The 18,483-nt window shown below is 41.7% G+C and overlaps 2 protein-coding genes across 3 annotated transcripts in view; one reads left to right on the top strand and one right to left on the bottom strand.

Annotated features, from left to right (window-relative positions):
* Positions 1-18,483, top strand: part of tbcd (tubulin folding cofactor D) — a 46,496-nt gene that overhangs the window by 7,155 nt on the left and 20,858 nt on the right. For both annotated transcript variants that reach the window (XR_010803660.1, XM_066674625.1), the window contains exons 9-15: positions 4,468-4,513; positions 4,612-4,744; positions 5,108-5,250; positions 6,117-6,177; positions 6,320-6,394; positions 6,934-7,028; positions 14,026-14,182. Coding sequence is in view for 1 of the 2 variants with exons in the window: in XM_066674625.1 (XP_066530722.1) it covers positions 4,468-4,513; positions 4,612-4,744; positions 5,108-5,250; positions 6,117-6,177; positions 6,320-6,394; positions 6,934-7,028; positions 14,026-14,182 (710 nt within the window). In the remaining variant the exon portion in view is untranslated. The remainder of the gene's footprint in view (positions 1-4,467; positions 4,514-4,611; positions 4,745-5,107; positions 5,251-6,116; positions 6,178-6,319; positions 6,395-6,933; positions 7,029-14,025; positions 14,183-18,483) is intronic.
* On the bottom strand, positions 7,423-11,569 carry znf750 (zinc finger protein 750). Its single transcript, XM_066675688.1, has 3 exons — positions 11,443-11,569; positions 8,623-9,783; positions 7,423-8,495 (listed from the first exon to the last, which is right to left on the bottom strand). Exons 1-3 carry the CDS (start codon positions 11,514-11,516, stop codon positions 7,922-7,924), a joined length of 1,809 nt encoding a protein of 602 aa, XP_066531785.1. The 5' UTR covers positions 11,517-11,569; the 3' UTR covers positions 7,423-7,921.

Here is an 18,483-nt window from a genome sequence, read left to right as displayed (position 1 = left end):
TACAAGTTGCCGTGGTGATTTACTACTAAGCCCTGAGATTTTTCACGGTGCTAGATTCTCTCTGGATTTTCAGTGCTCTGCTAGGTTTATAAGCTTGGAACCATGAGTAAGCAGTAGCTAAAAAGCACACTGTTCCTGGTTCCAATTACCAGATTTGCTAAAGGAAAAATGAAAAGCACATTAGAGTCATGTACCATGCAGTGGAAAGATGTCATTAGTGAGGTCAAGTACTGGTGTTGGTTGATTATTTAGGAATCGCAAATCCCACTTCAGCTCAACTCAAAGGTGTTGTATGGAGTGCCAAACCCCAGAGAAGGCTTTATACCCCTCCAGCTTCCTGTAGGCATTGAGCACTCTTACTCTAAGCTTATGTGCTGTTGCTCATCATCATATATGTTGTTCATACAAGCTGTGCATGCAGAATTAAACAATGCATATTAATACAGCAGAGTTTACCGGTTAAAGGGAGGTGTACAAAAATTGTGGGTTGTATCCTACTGCTTTACTGATACGACAGAGGTAGCTACTAGCTTTTGTTATTTTGGTGGCATTCAGCAATTTTGCTCTTGGGTGTCAAACTAGTCCTGCGTGTTTTGAAAGAGCAAGACAGAGGTACTCCGTGTTCGCTATGGTGCATCTCTGGCGCCTCAGGCTTTTAAAACTGGCTCTGTGCACCAGGAATGCCTGGGGAGACAAAACTGCCACCGGAGCTTTGCATGTCGTTAAATGTCGCCATTCTACAGCTTTGGCAAGCAATGACAAGCAATGCATTCTTTGAAGGTTACTAAATGCTGCCTGTTGTGGCTGGCTGTAGATTTAACTATATGATCTGGTTAGAACCACCTTAGTTGGGGTTTATTAAGAAATAGTGAAATTTGTTTGTTTATACCTCCCAGGACAAGCCTATTCCTGAAATCATTTTGTTCCTGTCCAACCAGATTCATTTTGTTCTGATTTATAAGTAAACATGAGTTACAGTATGTAATGGAAAACATAATTTGTTCAGTGCATTAGCAGATTACTGTGGGATCTAGAGCCTACCAACCAGATTCATGTGAAAATGGCTAAAATCCAGAGCTGCTTCTGTTCCTCGCCCTTCACTCCTGGGCTCTCATGATCTGAGTGAGCTGAGCTTTGCCCTGTTCTCATTTGAAGGTACAGGCACTGAAACTGGCCGTTCTGAAAAGGGCTGTTTTGATAAGGGGAGAACATAGCTGTGGGGTTTGATCCTAGTGGTGTTTTGACCAAAGCAGATCCCACTAGGGGTGGGTGATATGGCCCTAAAATAATATCACGATACTTCACGATATTTTGGCAATAACGATATTCTTGACGATATGAACGAAACATTGAATAATACTTTTACTTTTACTACTATTAATTATTCATTCATTATCTGTAAGTGCTTATCCAGTTCAGGGTCGCGGTGTGTCCAGAGCCCACCTGGAATCATTGGGCGCAAGGCGGGAATACACCCTGGAGGGGGCGCCAGTCCTTCACAGGGCAACACAGACACACACATTCACTCACACACTCACACCTACGGACATTTTGAGTCGCCAATCCACCTACCAACGTGTGTTTTTGGACTGTGGGAGGAAACCGGAGCACCCAGAGGAAACCCACGCAGACACAGGGAGAACACACCACACTCCTCACAGACAGTCACCCGGAGGAAACCCACACAGACACAGGGAGAACACACCACACTCCTCACAGACAGTGACCCGGAGGAAACCCACACAGACACAGGGAGAACACACCACACTCCTCACAGACAGTCACCCGGAGGAAACCCACGCAGACACAGGGAGAACACACCACACTCCTCACAGACAGTCACCCGGAGGAAACCCACGCAGACACAGGGAGAACACACCACACTCCTCACAGCTTTTATTAATTACCAGAACACAAATAAATAAAGGTTATATTAATATAAATTATATTCAATTAATAATACATTTAATTTCTTATTTATATTATTATATATGACATTATATTTCCATACAAAGCATTTGCTTATTTTGTAAACAACTGTAACTTACCAAGATTCTGACATTGTAAAAAATGTATAATAATAATAAAAAATAATAGAATATTGATATTTTATTTCCAAACCTCCACACAACTGAAGTCACTATTTGTTTGGAGCAAATTCTTTGAAGCAAATTTCCACCATACTCATCTCTGTGCTTAAATGACTCACGTAATGACTGTACGCCATATTACATCTAACTGTATGACATCATCACGTAAACAAGTCAGAATAACATGATTATCACGATATAGTTTTTTTTTTTTTGTGATATTTTTGCACGAAATGGCACAGCCCTAGATCCCACACATTTCATTAAGACCTCTGAACTCTGTTGAACTGTTGATTAAAGGGGTACAGCATAACTGAGTGCATTGGTTTTCTAGACAGTACCTTATTGCATAGTTTACTAGAATCATTGCTGTGGAATGAGCTGTTATTTTCTTAAGGAACTTGGCCATGGTTTATCTGGTGAATCAGAGGTGCATTCAGACTGATGATAAATTAGTAGACAATACAAAATAAGTTGAGAAACACAAGGGGTGCTAATATATGAGCAATCAACTCCAACACAGGGCATCATACACTTACACCTATGAACACATTTGCACAGCCAGTCCACCTACCAATAAGGGGTTTTGGATTGTGGGGAGAAAAAGCAGAGCCCCCAGAGAAAACCTGTGCAGACACACAGTTCCCTGAGGCAGCGATTGTAAACCACAACCCCAGCAGCCTGGAGCTCTGTGAGAGTGACACTACCTGTAGCACCACCATGCCAGTTGAAAATGGTGGTTGAAAGCTGATGCTTGTGCATTAATGCAGTAAAAAAGCCCAAGAATAGACGAGAATGTCCATGCAGGGTATGATCAGAGTGAATCAGCAAGAAAAGTTCATCCACAGCTACAAAGTGAGGGAGATTATAGTGGGGATGCAGTGCATTAAAACCATATTATGAAGACAAATGCCCATTCGAGAGGTTAGAGGATGCAAATAGCACAAGCACTGCTCTGCACTGATGTGGAAAAAGGTGATATAGTCCAGTGAATATTCCTTAACCCCATTGTTCACCAACATCAGTGGGTATTTAGTTGCTTATTAATCAAACTGAACTACAGGCATTTCACAAGCTCTATTAGATTGAGTTAGATTTTCACAGTTAAATGTAAAATAATTTAATAGTGTTATTAATGTTGTGGGGAATAATATATTTGTAGCTTGTACAATTTGAAAATTGCACCATTGTAAAGTTGTGGTTTAGACATAATAATGAGTAGTTTTCTCCACTCTGAATAGCTTTTAAAGACCATTTTTATATATGTAAAATGACGTTTAAATAATTATTTTATTTAAAAATAAAATAATTTATTTGAAATAATAAATTTGAAATAATTTATTTTAAAGGCTAAGCACCACTTAGTGGACCTCCATGAATATCTCACATTATTGTAGTTACTGACAGATATAAGTATGAATTAAAATGAAAATAGCTGCTTAATTTGCTTTAAAACTGACAATTTTATTAAATTGACGGAAAAACCTGAGCTTGCTACGGAAAGTCAACCGTGACGTCACTGGTGGACAACAGCTGAACAACGCCGCGGTAAAACACCGTTATGACTGACTGTTATGACAGTATCTAGCTAAATAACCAACATTATTCATGACAATAGCCTAGCAATAAGCTAAACTCAAATGTAGAGGTACCGTTATTCTTGTAAATGTGATCGAAGTGGAACTCGAATTCATCCGACACTATAAACCTCCGTAATGCAGCTACGTAGCCGAGTATAATCTGAGACACCGAGTTTAGCGAGTCAAGCTAACGTTAACTAACACCAACTAAAACAGGCGAAGTGAGTGTCCTTACCCTGTTTACCTCCATGTTACAGAGGCTCTTGAACACCTTTCGTTGGTGTCCTTACATGCCCATATTGTTGGAAAAGCGCCAGTGAAATGAGCTACAGATAACGGAGTGAGCGGATGGTCCTTTCCAAAGTGCCCGTTTAAAGTTGACAAATTTAGTCTATTTTCTGGATATTTTGGGATCTTTGGGCCATTTGTGCACAGATGTCCCACTGTACATTGAATTATTGCAGCCAAAAACAACACACCTTTTCGTCATTTTGCATTAAATTAAGTGCAGCTTCTAGAGTGTTGTCCACCATCTACGTCACAGGCAAGACGCCTATTAGAGTTTCCGAACACCGTTGGGGGGGCGGGACTAACGGTCTTTTAAACCTTATTCCTTGAATTAGTAAGAAATAACATGTTTTCTGACTATCAATAAACACAAGTTAGGAACTCAAATTCCACTGTATTTATTTGTTTGACACTTTCATATCGCTGGTGCTTAGCCTTTAAATAAGAAAAGGGAAAAACAGTACTGTTATTTTAGGAAAGACATTTAATCTCCCTTCTCTTTTCACCAGGCCCAACTCTTCAGGCATGGCAAGCGTGAAGACTTCCTGCAGTATGGTGTGTATCATTTAAACCACATCTCTTGATGGCTGTAGTGTTGATCACCAGCAAGTGTCCACTAACTTTAACAAGACCCTCTCACCTCATTGTGGCAGCTCCCACTGTGCTCCAGTGCCTGAATCAGAAGAAGATAGTGGAGAGTAACCAGGCCATGCTGAGGAAACTGGGAGTGAAGGTTGTCCAGAGACTAGGCCTAACCTTTCTTAAGCCTCGTCTGGCCAAGTGGAGGTGAGAGGGTGACACCAGAAGAATGTGGTACTTCTGGATTAAAAGCAATGTTAATTGTACAATAATCTTCGCTGTTATTTCTTTAGGATCGTATTAAGTACAACCTATATTAAGGTACAGTTGTTAAATAATACATTACGTTAACATTGAGGAAGGTTACTTATAGGTCCCCAGATTCTTCCATCACATTCTTCCATCGTCTTCTACAGATAATTATAAATAGACCTGAGACATTGTGAACCAATGATTAGTGGCATAAGTCATTTTTTTAAGGTCAGAGTCAGAGAAAGTTAAAAGTAAATAATAGATATTTTATCATGTCTATTATAAGATTTTAACATATTCACTATTTCACATACCCAGGTACCAAAGAGGTAGCCGCTCTCTGGCAGTGAACCTAGCTCAGTCCACAGCGGCAGGAGAAGTGCTGGACGTCAGACCTGAGCTGGAGTGTACAAGCCCAGAGGAGGATTATGATATAGCTGAAGAGGTGGAAAATGTTATTGGTACGTCATGTTATCCCACCCCTTTTCCACCATAATGTCAATCAGCTAAAGTTACAGACATATTCTATGATGGCTGTCAATAAGCAGGAACTATATGGGAACAATTAGCATACCATTATATGCTATTTAACTGTATGCTAGGGTTTATACAGTGGACCAATTAGTGTAAATTAGGAAATAAGTACAAATTCTGTACAGATAACGATTTCTTTTTAAATGAATAATTCTTGAGCGGCACGGTGGAGCAGCAGGTAGTGTCGCAGTCACACAGCTCCAGGGACCTGGAGGTTGTGGGTTCGATTCCCGCTCCGGGTGACTGTCTGTGAGGAGTTGGTGTGTGCTCCCTGTGTCTGTGTGGGTTTCCTCCGGTTGCTCCGGTTTCCTCCCACAGTCCAAAAACACACATTGGTAGGTGGATTGGCGACTCAAAAGTGTCCGTAGGTGTGAGTGTGTGAGTGAATGTGTTAGTGTGTGTGTGTGTCGCCCTGTGAAGGACTGGCGCCCCCTCCAGGGTGTATTCCCGCCTTGCGCCCAATAAATCCAGGTAGGCTCTGGACCCACCGCGACCCTAAACTGGATAAGCACTTACAGATAATGAATGAATGAATAATTCCTGTTTATTCACTTTTTTACAATGTTTACAAATTAAAAGTGCTTTTTCAATGTAAATGTTAAATTCAGCAAATCAACATTAAATTGTGAAGAGATATTTCTAGAGAATGTGTAAAACAAAACTTGCCATGTGTAAGTGCTCCTGAACCTGTGTATGACATGATGTGCATGTTTGTAATAAGCTGTGATTTATAAACAGCTCCAGTAGAGTATATATTAAGTAAATGACTGCTATTTGCCGATACTTCTTGCAGAACAACTGCTGGTGGGACTGAAAGACCAGGAGACAATAGTGCGTTGGTCTGCAGCTAAGGGGTGAGGACAATTATGTTGAGAAAAATTTGATCAAGGATGTTCTCTATGAAATTTGAGTACTTAGCACTTCAGGAAAAACCTGCAGAGATTTACATCTTAAAACCAAACGATAACCCACATTAATTCTTCTTCACCAATTTAGCATTGGGAGAGTGACTGGTAGACTGCCCAAGGAGCTTGCAGACGATGTGGTTGGCTCAGTGTTGGACTGCTTCAGGTGAGCTCCAAAACAAATGGCAATGTATCACTGCTTAATGAACTACAACTGGCCTGAATCATTTAGACACTCATGTATTTGTTTATATTAGCATTTAGTCTCTGTTTGATTCTAACTAAAATCTATAGTTCCAAATGTGAAAAAAAAGAGATGGTGGAAGCACTTCAAGATCTGCAGGTGTGACCGAATTTAGCCTGGTTTGCGTTCCGCTTTTTGGGATTCCTTAACCATATTAAAAAAAGAAAAAACAACTCAGCAAACAAGCCAAATGATGTAATTCAATAAGTGATTAAAAGCAAAAGAACAATTAAACCAAAATCTGACTGTAGTCGTCATGAATGATTATAAAATAATCATTAAGAAAGTTATTTCTGGACCTGTGAATGTCAACTAGTGTAAAATGTTAGAAGTGGGCCAAGAAAGCTGTATTTGAACAAGAGGGCTATAATCACAGATTCCAGGTACTTTTACCTGTTTTCCATTCTTGATCATCACTCTCATGGTAATCTAAACTTGTGTATATTGGTGTTTGTTTTTAGCTTTCAAGAGACTGACAATGCCTGGCATGGGGGTTGCCTTGCACTTGCAGAACTGGGTCGCAGAGGACTGCTGCTACCTTCACGTCTCTCAGATGGTAGGTCTTACTCTTTAAATGCAGCATGTGTTTTACCCGAGGCGGTGGTAAAATTTAATAATTTCCAGTGTTTCTCAGTCATTAAGTTCGTTTGACTCTGCAAATTATTTAACGTTATAGAGACTGCACATCCCATATTTATAAAAGCACCTTTATCTACTATAAAACAAAGCGTTAGAAACAACCACAATCTGTAGTATTCCCACGTGAATTGCTAGGGTATTTACGTTTCTGTCATACTTGGTGGAAAAGTTTAACATTAACTTTCAAGGTGAATTCAAATCAAAGTCTGTATGAATGTTGTGAATATATAAACATTGTGAAAGTCTAAGTCGGGTAAAGCATATCAAAAACACTGATTAGTTTTTACAGATATTTTATTAATTTACTGTTATTTTGAACAAGGTTAAGAGTTTTGGCAGCTCTTATACAGTTTGAATATACATTATAAAAGTACAGTGTGCATAAAAATACAGTGCCTTATATACAGAATACGGAAATAGTGTAATGAACATTCAGCAACAGAGATTTTATAGATGTCCTCAGCTCTGCTTTTCTGTCAGTAATGTCTTTTTGAATTTAAACACTGGTTAAACGTCTTGTCTTAACCTTTACTTCTGGTTCTTATTATGAAATACAAGTGTATTTACATACTGTCTCTGTACACTACATGGCTAAATTTACATTTAATACTTGAAAATAATGCATATAGCTATATAGTACAATATAATACATGTCAAAACTGAAGTGTGACATTTTAACGTTGTGTGGCAGCATTGTGGAAGAGCTGGGGACCTCATTGTTCAGCTCAAAAAAAAAAAAATTAAAATACAAAGCAAGTGGACCATTAAGTTTTTCTTGTAGTTGAGAATGTGAGATTTGGTAAGATCTGGTCAGCAGTTCTGCATCCGTTTCCTCTGGACTCGGTCTGGCTCTTTCACCCTTGCCCTCTTGCTGGTCTTTTTTGTGGTTCCATTGTTTGCTCGTTTCTGTCCTCGCACTGGGACATTCTCTTTGGGATCATCCATGTGTGGAGCATCTAGGTTTGGGGCAGAAGCTTGATGGCAGCTCGGGTTGTGAGTGTCTACTTCAACGGCAGCGATGCTACTGGAGCTGGCCAGCTGGCAGAGCGCAAAAGCTGCTGAGTGTCTGAGATCCGATTGATCGTGTTCAGTTGGGCTGGCTGACGCTTGCTCATAAGCCTGAACGTTCTTGCTGCCCACTTGTTCTGGTGCTTCAGTGGCAGACTGGACTCGGTCGGTGGACTTGGTGCGGAGGCAAAGGTTGAGTGGAGCCTCCTCTTCTTCGCTGTCGATCTCGGATTCATGGTTGACTGGCTGCATGGGTACGTTCTGGTCTCTCTTCGACAGATTTAGAGGAGCTCCTTCGTCATTGCTGTCCTCATCCTCTGCTTCCTCTGATGAGTAGCCCAAGTGTCTCTCTAGGATAGTGCTGTGTATATTGTCTCTGAAATACACAAATGAAATACCAAGTTGAGTTTATTTGATACACATTGCACTATTCCTGTTTCTCCTCACTACAACATTTCAATACACACTTTGCAACAGTGAATTCATCTTGAAATGTTCCTTACCTTGCTTGTGTTTGCATGGAGAACTCTTTCCGTTGGCTGTATGGAGTCCTAGATAAGTCTGTCATTGACCCTTTTCTTGGATTAGTGCACTCTAAATGAGACCCTGATTGTGGTTCTTCATGGATGTTTTCAAGATTGGTGGGTTGGTTCTGAGTAAGCTCCACATTACTGGGCCTGTCTGGGGACCCGGATGCAGCACAACCAGCCAAAGGACTCTGCCTAGTTGGCCTGTCTCCTTCATTCTGCTGGTTCACCCTAGCATTTACTTGTCTGCTGTAGGAGCTTGGATGGAGGTAGCTGTACCCTCCGTACACCAGAGGATCAAAGCCAGGTTGGTACATCTCCACCGGTAGATACCTCACAGACTGCAAGGTTGGAGGGTGTTCAGGGGTTGGATAAAGGTTATAAGGCAGTGGCGGGACTGGGAGAAATGAGTGGCCATATCTATAATGGTAAGAATGGAGGAGGGATGAATTGGGTGGGATTAGAGGTGCTGGTGCTAGGGGTCTGTGGTGCTCTTGGAGGGTGAGGCGATGGGAGCTGCTTTGGCTTGGCAGGAAGGATTGGTAGAGCGCCTGAGGGCGTCTTTCTGGAAGGACGTATGGAGGGTAGTCTGCAATCGAAAGGGGAACAGGGGGTTTGAGGGGTGCAGAGTTGACCTGCTGACCCCAGTTTGGTTGTAAGTGTAAGGAAAGAGGGACTTGAGGAGGGTGCTTCTCTGCTTTTTGAAGCGGAAGATCCTGAGCCTCACTTTCACTCTTTCTTGGGACAGGAGAAAAAGCAGACGACGATGTGTACTTGATCCCTGGCTCAGCTGTTTCCTGCTCTTTGCTTTCAGTGTTTATCAACTCTGGGATAGGTTCTGGATTTTTCTTGATGGGACCCTCGTGTTCCACTCGCTGTTCAGACTCTATCACCTCATGGCCAGTGGGATTGGCATGTTGTGGCCCTTTGGAAAGTCTGACTGTCTGCTCTCCTCGCTGGGACACCAAAGAAATGGAGTTCTTGCAGAGGTTATACTTCATGTGGTTGAAGAGGTGGGACTTGATGTTGCAAGTGAAGGGGCACTGGAAGCATTGGTATTTGAAGGGCTTGCCAGGAGGACGAGGAATATAATGGGGTTTCTTTGGTTTCCTTTCTGGTGGAGATTCCATAATTGTTCTAAAGAGGTAAAAGTAGACAAAAAACAACAGGGAAAATAAGTTAAACTCTTTCTATCTTGAGACGTAACTTCTCTTTCTGTGTAAATAGCAATACAATGAACTATACCCTTCAGGCTAACTGTTATTTTTTCCCTGTGGTGCTATTTAACAGTTAAGTAAAGATAACTGCTACAGCTTTGCATACACTCAATACACTGAGGCAGGGCTTCTTGGCCTGTGCCACTCTTTGCGTTTGATGCACCATGCGCCCTTGGCTGCGATGCAAGGACAGGTAAGAGCAGTTCTGTAGAAGGCTCTAGGCCTGTGGAGACTTGTGGCTCTCCCTTCAAACCCTCTGCTGACGGCGTGGGAAACCACAGACACCTGCTTCCCATGACCCCACCTGCAGGCCGCACACAAACACATACACACGCTGACTGATGATCTCACCTGCGCTTAGGACGAGAAGTGGCAAGCTGCCTGCTGCTGATGTTTAAATATCTTAACGATATTTCTTCGATATTCAGAAGCCAAGCTTTGCTCCTCAACTTGCACGCATGATCAATATTCTCACTCTGCCCTCTGCATTTTCACATTCTAGACTACAATACCAGAGGCCTATAGCGCTGCATAGTTTGTTTTTTTACAATTTGAAAACACTTGCCCTAAATTCACCAGTTCCTTCATAATGAGCTTTGGAGTTGAACTGGAGGTGCTGAAACCACACTGTGCTTGCCATCCAGAACCCAAGCTACACATCACTTATCCTGAAAGCTCTAAGACAGCTAAAGATTTAGAAGCTCCAGGGTTGGTATTGGAAGGGCAAGGATCTATTTTTCTTCCTTAGAAATATTGCCGTGAGGCTTCTCTGTTGCTGTATAGGACTCCACCCTAAGGAACCTGCTTGTCGTCTACTGTCGCAACAGGTGGTCGGTCCAGTTTTGGCTAGGCTTGTCGCAAACGCTGCCGCTCCCTCCCAAGGTACAGACTCACAGAGTTTCTGATCTGAAATGGCTTTTCTTAGGTGTCGGTAAACTAAATTTTCTTTGTCCTCATTGACCATCACAATTTCGTCTATTGATAGGTTTATAAAAATACATAAAATAATATAATAAATACTATAAAAGAACTATTCATAATTAAAATTAAAATGTTTTATATGAATCCCCTGCAAAACTGCTATGGTTGCAGTAAAAGAGATAGTTAGTTATTATTATTATTATTAGTTTAAATATTTAACGTCGGACAGTCTCATCTCTTTGTGCCCTCTAGGCTTGGCGTAGATTGGAACAACTCTAAACTTACATCTCTTCCAAGATTCTCTAAATTAAACCAAAATGGAGCGTCCAAATGCTTTTCTCTGCTCTCCAGTTGTTTTGTACCCATTTCTACCAGTGTAATTATCTCAGTAAGGAGAAGCGTTGTAAGGTCGTAGACAGTAGAGCACAACAGGTGCGTCTACCTTCCCTTTCAATAAGTATGCTTCTTCTAATGAAGTGAGACAACAGTTACGCTAAAGTTACACAATCGAACTCTTAACACCACTGGATGGAGGTGTGATTAATACACAAGCTCAAAAAATCAGTCCATTACAGAGATCAATAAAACATTGTATGGTAATTTACACATAACAACAGAACAGAGTGCTTAGAAAGTAGTTTAAAATTAAGAAACATACCTGCTTTCTGTGGATACCTTGTTTCGCGGTCGTGATGTGGACAGTGTTGATGCGTCTGTGTGTCCTGCTGTCATAGAGAAGTTTGTCTCTTTCTTTCCCTCTCTCCCTTTCTCTCTCTGAAGTGGTAGCTCTCAGCTGGGTGGAGTCTATGCCCAGGTAGAGCCCTCAGGCAGCACCTATGTGGCTGATATTAGTCAAGCCCCAAGCCACGATTCACAAGCACTTCCTTCATCTTTGCCCATGCTTCCGTCAAGGTGGCCTTATTACGTTATCTTTGCCACGGCAGAGTGTGAGTTGCAATAGAATGAGACATATATAGAGTCTTTGATGATACACTGCTGTTTCACTGTTTCAGTTTTGCTTGACTTTTACTACAAGCAGCTATGCAAATATGTGGTGGGAATGTTTTGGGGATTCTGAATACTGGGTAATCTATACACAGTTCCGGTAAATTTAGTATTGATTTATTGTTTATATTTACAGTCAGCACTGCACAGAATGCCATACCAGTATAGGTTTGTTCACACCTGATTTAGGCATGGTCTTAAATGCTGAAGCTTTCTAACGCCTCACTAAAAGAGGGTTGCCAAATACGTGCACACATTTGGTTTAATTAAATCTGCAAAGGAACCCTGTCCGTTTTGTTTTTATTAATTTTTTAATACATTTTTTAAATTTTATTTTATTTATTAATTTTTTTTTTAATGAACAAGGTGCTTTAAATCAGAAAGAAGGAAACAAACCTTTATTATTATATAAACAAACCATTATTACCTGGCCATTACTACGAATGAGTGTAAATGAATTGGAACAATAAGTGAATGCAATAAAATCCTCAAAGAAATATTTTACTATCTAGTCGTATCAAAATATATTTCTTAATTTCTGTCAATACAATATAGTTCCAATATCAATATGAACAATAAAAAGCCACAGAAAAACTAAAGGAAACTTGACATCACCATCAAGAAAAAACATCTTGGCACTGTTAATATTAATATTTTTAATTAACTTTAAAATAAAGTGCAATTTACAGATGGCAGCACCCTGCAAAGAACGTCAGTCAGTGATAGATGCTGTAAATAATGTATATTTAAATATTGAACATGTGTATAAATATCATATAATTGTTATTGAAACATTTTATATTGCAATATATTTTGGTATTGAATTATTGTCCACCCCTAAGTGTAACAGGAACAGTGGAGTCTTTTCCTAGAGCAGGGGCAATTAATTAAAATTCATTAAGGTCCAGTTAGAGAAAATTTACTCAAGCCAAGGTCCAGAACATAATGTATAACCTGCATATGATCAGAGCCATATCCTGTACATTGAAGTAGCTTTATAGCAACCTTTAATGTAGTTAACTATGGAATTTCAAATCAAATTACTCTTTTAAATACATTTCAAACGTCTTTTTCTCATTTCAAGTAAAATTTACAAATTAAACAATGATTTAAAAAAAATAAAGTCCCTAATGGTTTGTAGTTGCAGTTGACTTTAATGCTGTACATAACCTTTATGTAACATAACTTTCTGATTTTAGCTTACACAACACTGTTGTCCTGAAAGTGTCCCAGAAGAGCTTTAATCATGTCCCTTGGGGTATTTTTACTGGCCCCAGAACAGTGGCATCTGGAACCCTTCCCTGTGTGTGTCACTCACTTGAGTCACAGCACTCATCATAATGCACAGATCTGATTGGCTGAGCAGTCTCACATGTGATATGTAGAAATGCATGTGATTAGTCTGTGAGTTTCCTGGAGCGACAAACCTGAACTGTAATGACTAGAAGAGTCACACCATTTAAAGCAAACGCCCTGTTAAAAATGAAACGGCTCTTAATAGTTTATCAGTTACAGGTCCAGGGGCCTCATTTATTAAGGGTGTCTATGCACAAAAATAAAAATAAAAAATTGGTCAAAAATTGGAGCACCCGGAGGAAACGGGGTGGACACGGGGAGAACACACCACACTCCTTACAGACAGTCACCCGGAGGAAACCCACGCGGACACAGGGAGAACACCCCACACTCCTCACAGAGGAAACCCACGCGGACACGGAGAGAACACACCACACTCCTCACAGACAGTCACCCGGAGGAAACCCACGCGGACACAGGGAGAACACACCACACTCCTCACAGACAGTCACCCGGAGGAAACCCATGCAGACACAGGGAGAACACACCACACTCCTCACAGACAATCACCCGGAGGAAACCCACGCGGACACGGAGAGAACACACCACACTCCTCACAGACAGTCCCCCGGAGGAAACCCACGCGGACACAGGGAGAACACACCACACTCCTCACAGACAGTCCCCCGGAGGAAACCCACGCGGACACGGGGAGAACACACCACACTCCTCACAGGCTCCTACATACTTTCACTCTAGAGTCCATGCAGAGTTTTATAAATGAGGCCCCAGGTGTCTGGGTCTGGACTGGGACTACAGGCTGCCTACTCATGACCTCTGTCCTAGAGGAAAGAGAAAACTTATGACTGATTAAAGCCCGTAAGTTCAAAAGAAACACGTATTGATTTTGATACAAGTCTGTCTCTGTATGTCCTTGCAGTGGTTCCAGTGATCCTGAAGGCCCTGACCTATGATGAGAAGCGAGGAGCTTGCAGTTTGGGCTCAAATGTGCGGGATGCTGCCTGCTATGTTTGCTGGGCTTTTGCCCGTGCCTATGAGCCCAGCGAGCTGAAGCCTTACGTCAACGAGATCGCCAGGTAATTACACCCTGCAACCACAGTCACCAAGCCTGTCTCTCTGAAAACTGTGGTTGCTTCTCACAGAGGAGTCAAGTAAACATAAAATCTGAGTAACATCACTAAAGCAAGGATAAAAACCACCAGTGAGCCTAATCAAATATTTAGTATATGTCTATATCTATTAAACATTTTTTAACCATGTCAAATATGTCATTTACAAATATGTAGCTTATGGAAACTAGTTTGGAAATGGCTGTTTTTCCAGATCAGGAGAAACTGCAATGTTTTTTTTTCCATTGGAAAACAACTGCTTCATGCTTCATGCTTCTTTTTTGTTAAACAACAACAGTGCATGACTGGGGGCAGTGAGCAGTCATAAAAGCATTGGCCAGTGTGATAGCATTCACTGAAATCCAGTGATTATCTAAACTGGTCATTTCAGTTCATTTGCCTAAAATGGTTATATTGAGGGACATGAGCTCCATCCTTTCTCCTGCTCCACAAATATTCAAACAACGTTGCCTCTTGTTTGGAGCACATTTCATAAAGTTTTTAATATTGAAAGCAGTCCACAGACACAGTCATTTACTTCATGTTTTAAAAAACACATTAGTAGTTCAGCTTAACTACTGCTATTGTTTTTTTTCCCAGCTTTTACCAAAGAGCTGGCACCACATTCATGTCCCCCATACTGCGTGTTTGTGTTGTTTATTCAGCACAGCGTCGACCATGTCCCCAGTCTCCTTGCTGTTAAAGAACATGTTTGGTTTTGCCCAAAACGAACGTTCTCCTCAGGTCACTTGCTGAATAATAAAACGCCTTTTACCACCTTAGATCTAGACGTCCATACCAAAGCTAGAGCGTCGTCTGGTAGAATTACGTGTACAGTGCTGTGATCGCAAGTCTGATTCGTTTTTCTCTCAGCAAGGCTGGTACAGTGAGCGGAAAGCTTTTAAAAACGGTTCTCTTTGTCGTAGAAGAATTACTGGTAAAGAAAGCCTGTGCACCCTGCTGTGGTATTTGATATTTATTGCCCAAAACCAGTTTTTGATGCCTCTCCCAGTTCTTAGTGTTTCCTTCACACCCTGTAATTTATTTCATGACTGGTTTGTGTGTATGTGGCATCATAAGTCATAAAAGACATCAAATGCTTTTCAAATCAGTAAAGACTAATTGTGCTAGGCTGATTTCGTACTTTTCGTATGTCACCGATGCGTAGATCAACACAGTGCCAATGAGTTACATTTCATTTGGTGTCATCAGTATTGACTGTGTAGAACTGTATCAGAAACTGTACAAACAATATAGCTGCCAGTTTGGCTTTTTCAGGTTCAAATGCATTTAGGAATATACGCTGTCCAGAAATGACAGACCATTTTTCTTTAAATTATTTTCTACCATTTATTCGAGGTGTTTCTGAAGTGATATAAAATATACAACCCATTGAAAGGCAAAGTACATCAAAATATGGAAAGTGGAAATAAACAGGGGTCTTCAAAAATGAGTAGATTTCAAAATATATATATAATATATTATAAATATTAAGGTAATCCATACGATGCAAGACCTGGTAGAAAAACAGTACTTAAAGGGGACATATTATACTCATTTAACACAAATGAATACTGTTCCCTGTGGGCTAATGAAACTTTGTGGCATGCTTTGGTCATAATACCACAAGGATCAAACACCACAGAAGCATTCTCCCCCTGTCTTAACAGCCCTGTTCAGAACAGCCAATATCAGCACATTTCTTTAAATAAGCCAGGACTGGGCTCTTGTTTTTTTTAGCCATTTTCACTTGGGTTTATTTTTTCTCCATATTTAATCAGTGCTCTTATTTCTCTGCACTCATTGCTAATGCTAATTCTGCATAGTTTAACCTAGTCTTTGTGCTCTAACAAATGATACAGGTCCAACACTGTTTACTCTGAAAAAATTCGAAAGCATTTGCACTCTGCTTAAGAAGTAGCACACAATCTGAACAGTGTTTTCTTAATGAGGCGGATCGCTAAAAGACTGACTGGGTGGTCTTATTTCAGTGTGTGGGTTGGTGGGCTCCAGATCCCCTAATTACAGTTGTTTTTGTTGTTGTTGTTTTTTTGGTCCATAATATGTCCCTTTCGAAAGCCTTTAACTTTGAGAGACAGATCAAAATCAGGCACCACTCCAACATTAGATCTGTCCAAGTTTTCTCTGTGAGCTATGGGTCAGAAAGGATGTGTAGATATCACAGAGAATTTAAATAGACAAATAAGAAAAAAACGTATGCTAGTCAAACAAAGAAGCTGTTCTTAGAGCAGCTAAGGTCAAACATTCAGTGTTTGTCATTTCTTGGATTATGAGAAGTAGAAAATGCAGGGGACTTCTAAGGATAAACATGGGGGAAGTGGAACCTTGCACGGATTTCTTAGGAAAAAAATGAAAGCAGCCGGAGTCTGTACTCAAAGTAAAATATGTACAGACTAAATAGTGAAAAATGTGAATAATACTTGAATGATACTAGAGTCATATTGAAAAGCATACTAGGAAGACATTAAGTGAAGGGCAGATGAACCACTTGAAGACGTTTACATAGTTCTCTCTCTCTCTCTCTTTTTTTTAATTATGCCCACTGTAATGATGTAGTGAAGATGATGATATCTAATGACGGATTGACGGTATCTAATTCGGCGTTCCTCCCTCGTCCTGTCCCAGGACAAGTGCAGGCCTATCCATAACTGACTGTGCAGTTTTCTTCTGTTAGTGAGTGGCCCCTCCCTCCCCCTTTTCACCATCCCGCTGCCAGGTTTCGGCTTGGTTGCCTTGGTTTCGGTCACCGTCTCGCTGAAGTGGCGGGCCTGTCGAGTCCTGTTGTCATTTCCCAGCAGCAGCGTTAACCTGCGCTCCGTCTTCACGCGCTCCAACCGTCTGCAGGTCAATTCCCAGCAGAGGGAAGGGTGTCAGCTTGGAGTCACATTTTATAGAGAATGGCCAAAAGACATGTGCTCCTCCAACAGTTGATCAGAAATGGGGAGTTTGTTCTCCGTTCTGTTTTTCTAGGAAGGCCACATCGGCGTCAGTGATTGATATAGAGGATAGACGACCCAAGAGAGCAGTTCCAGAGCTGGTGGGCTTTATACTTTACACACCACACTCCTCACAGACAGTCACCCGGAGGAAACCCACACAGACTCAGGGAGAACACACCACACTCCTCACAGACAGTCACCCGGAGGAAACCCACACAGACACAGGGAGAACACACCACACTCCTCACACACAGTCACCCGGAGGAAACCCACACAGACACAGGGAGAACACACCACACTCCTCACACACAGTCACCCGGAGGAAACCCACACAGACACAGGGAGAACACACCACACTCCTCACACACAGTCACCCGGAGGAAACCCACGCAGACACAGGGAGAACACACCACACTCCTCACAGACAGTCACCCGGAGGAAACCCACGCAGACACAGGGAGAACACACCACACTCCTCACAGACAGTCACCCGGAGGAAACCCACGCAGACACAGGGAGAACACGCCACACTCCTCACAGACAGTCACCCGGAGGAAACCCACGCAGACACAGGGAGAACACACCACACTCCTCACAGACAGTCACCCGGAGGCAACCCACGCAGACACAGGGAGAACACACCACACTCCTCACAGACAGTCACCCGGAGGAAACCCACACAGACACAGGGAGAACACACCACACGCCTCACAGACAGTCACCCGGAGAAAACCCACGCAGACACAGGGAGAACACACCACACTCCTCACACACAGTCACCCCGAGGAAACCTACGCAGACACAGGGAGAACACACCACACTCCTCACAGACAGTCACCCGGAGGAAACCCACGCGGACACAGGGAGAACACAGCACTAGTCTTTACTTTAAAATGTTAATGTTGTCTTTTCAAAGCTATATATAACTTGTTTTTGATAGTGAAGCGGTTTTGATGCACTGTGTCATTTCCTACAAAAATCATAATCAAATCTAGTCGTTGTGAGATCATAGATTTTCCCTCTTGCCAGCTTCTGCAGCCCTGCTTTTGATTGCTCTGGATCTCTGCTAGATAATTGCAGTGTTCATAAACTGCCATCTGAGCATTTGGCTAAATGAGCCGTGGGGCTGAGGATTTGACTGAGGTTAGGCATTACTTAACATTTAGAATGCAAAACAGTAACAACAGAATTGCACACACAGCGTGAGGAGATAAAATCTCCGCCCGTTTTCTGTTGCTCCAGGCCATTGTCAATTCATCGAAACCGTCAGGAACGTGTTGAGTAGGTTTATAGAAGACTGCATGTGTT

Source organism: Hoplias malabaricus, chromosome 6, assembly GCF_029633855.1.
Source record: "Hoplias malabaricus isolate fHopMal1 chromosome 6, fHopMal1.hap1, whole genome shotgun sequence".
Classification (NCBI taxonomy): Eukaryota; Metazoa; Chordata; class Actinopteri; order Characiformes; family Erythrinidae; genus Hoplias; species Hoplias malabaricus.
Note: the sequence above shows the minus strand (reverse complement) of the source record. Positions and strands in the feature narration are given on the sequence as shown.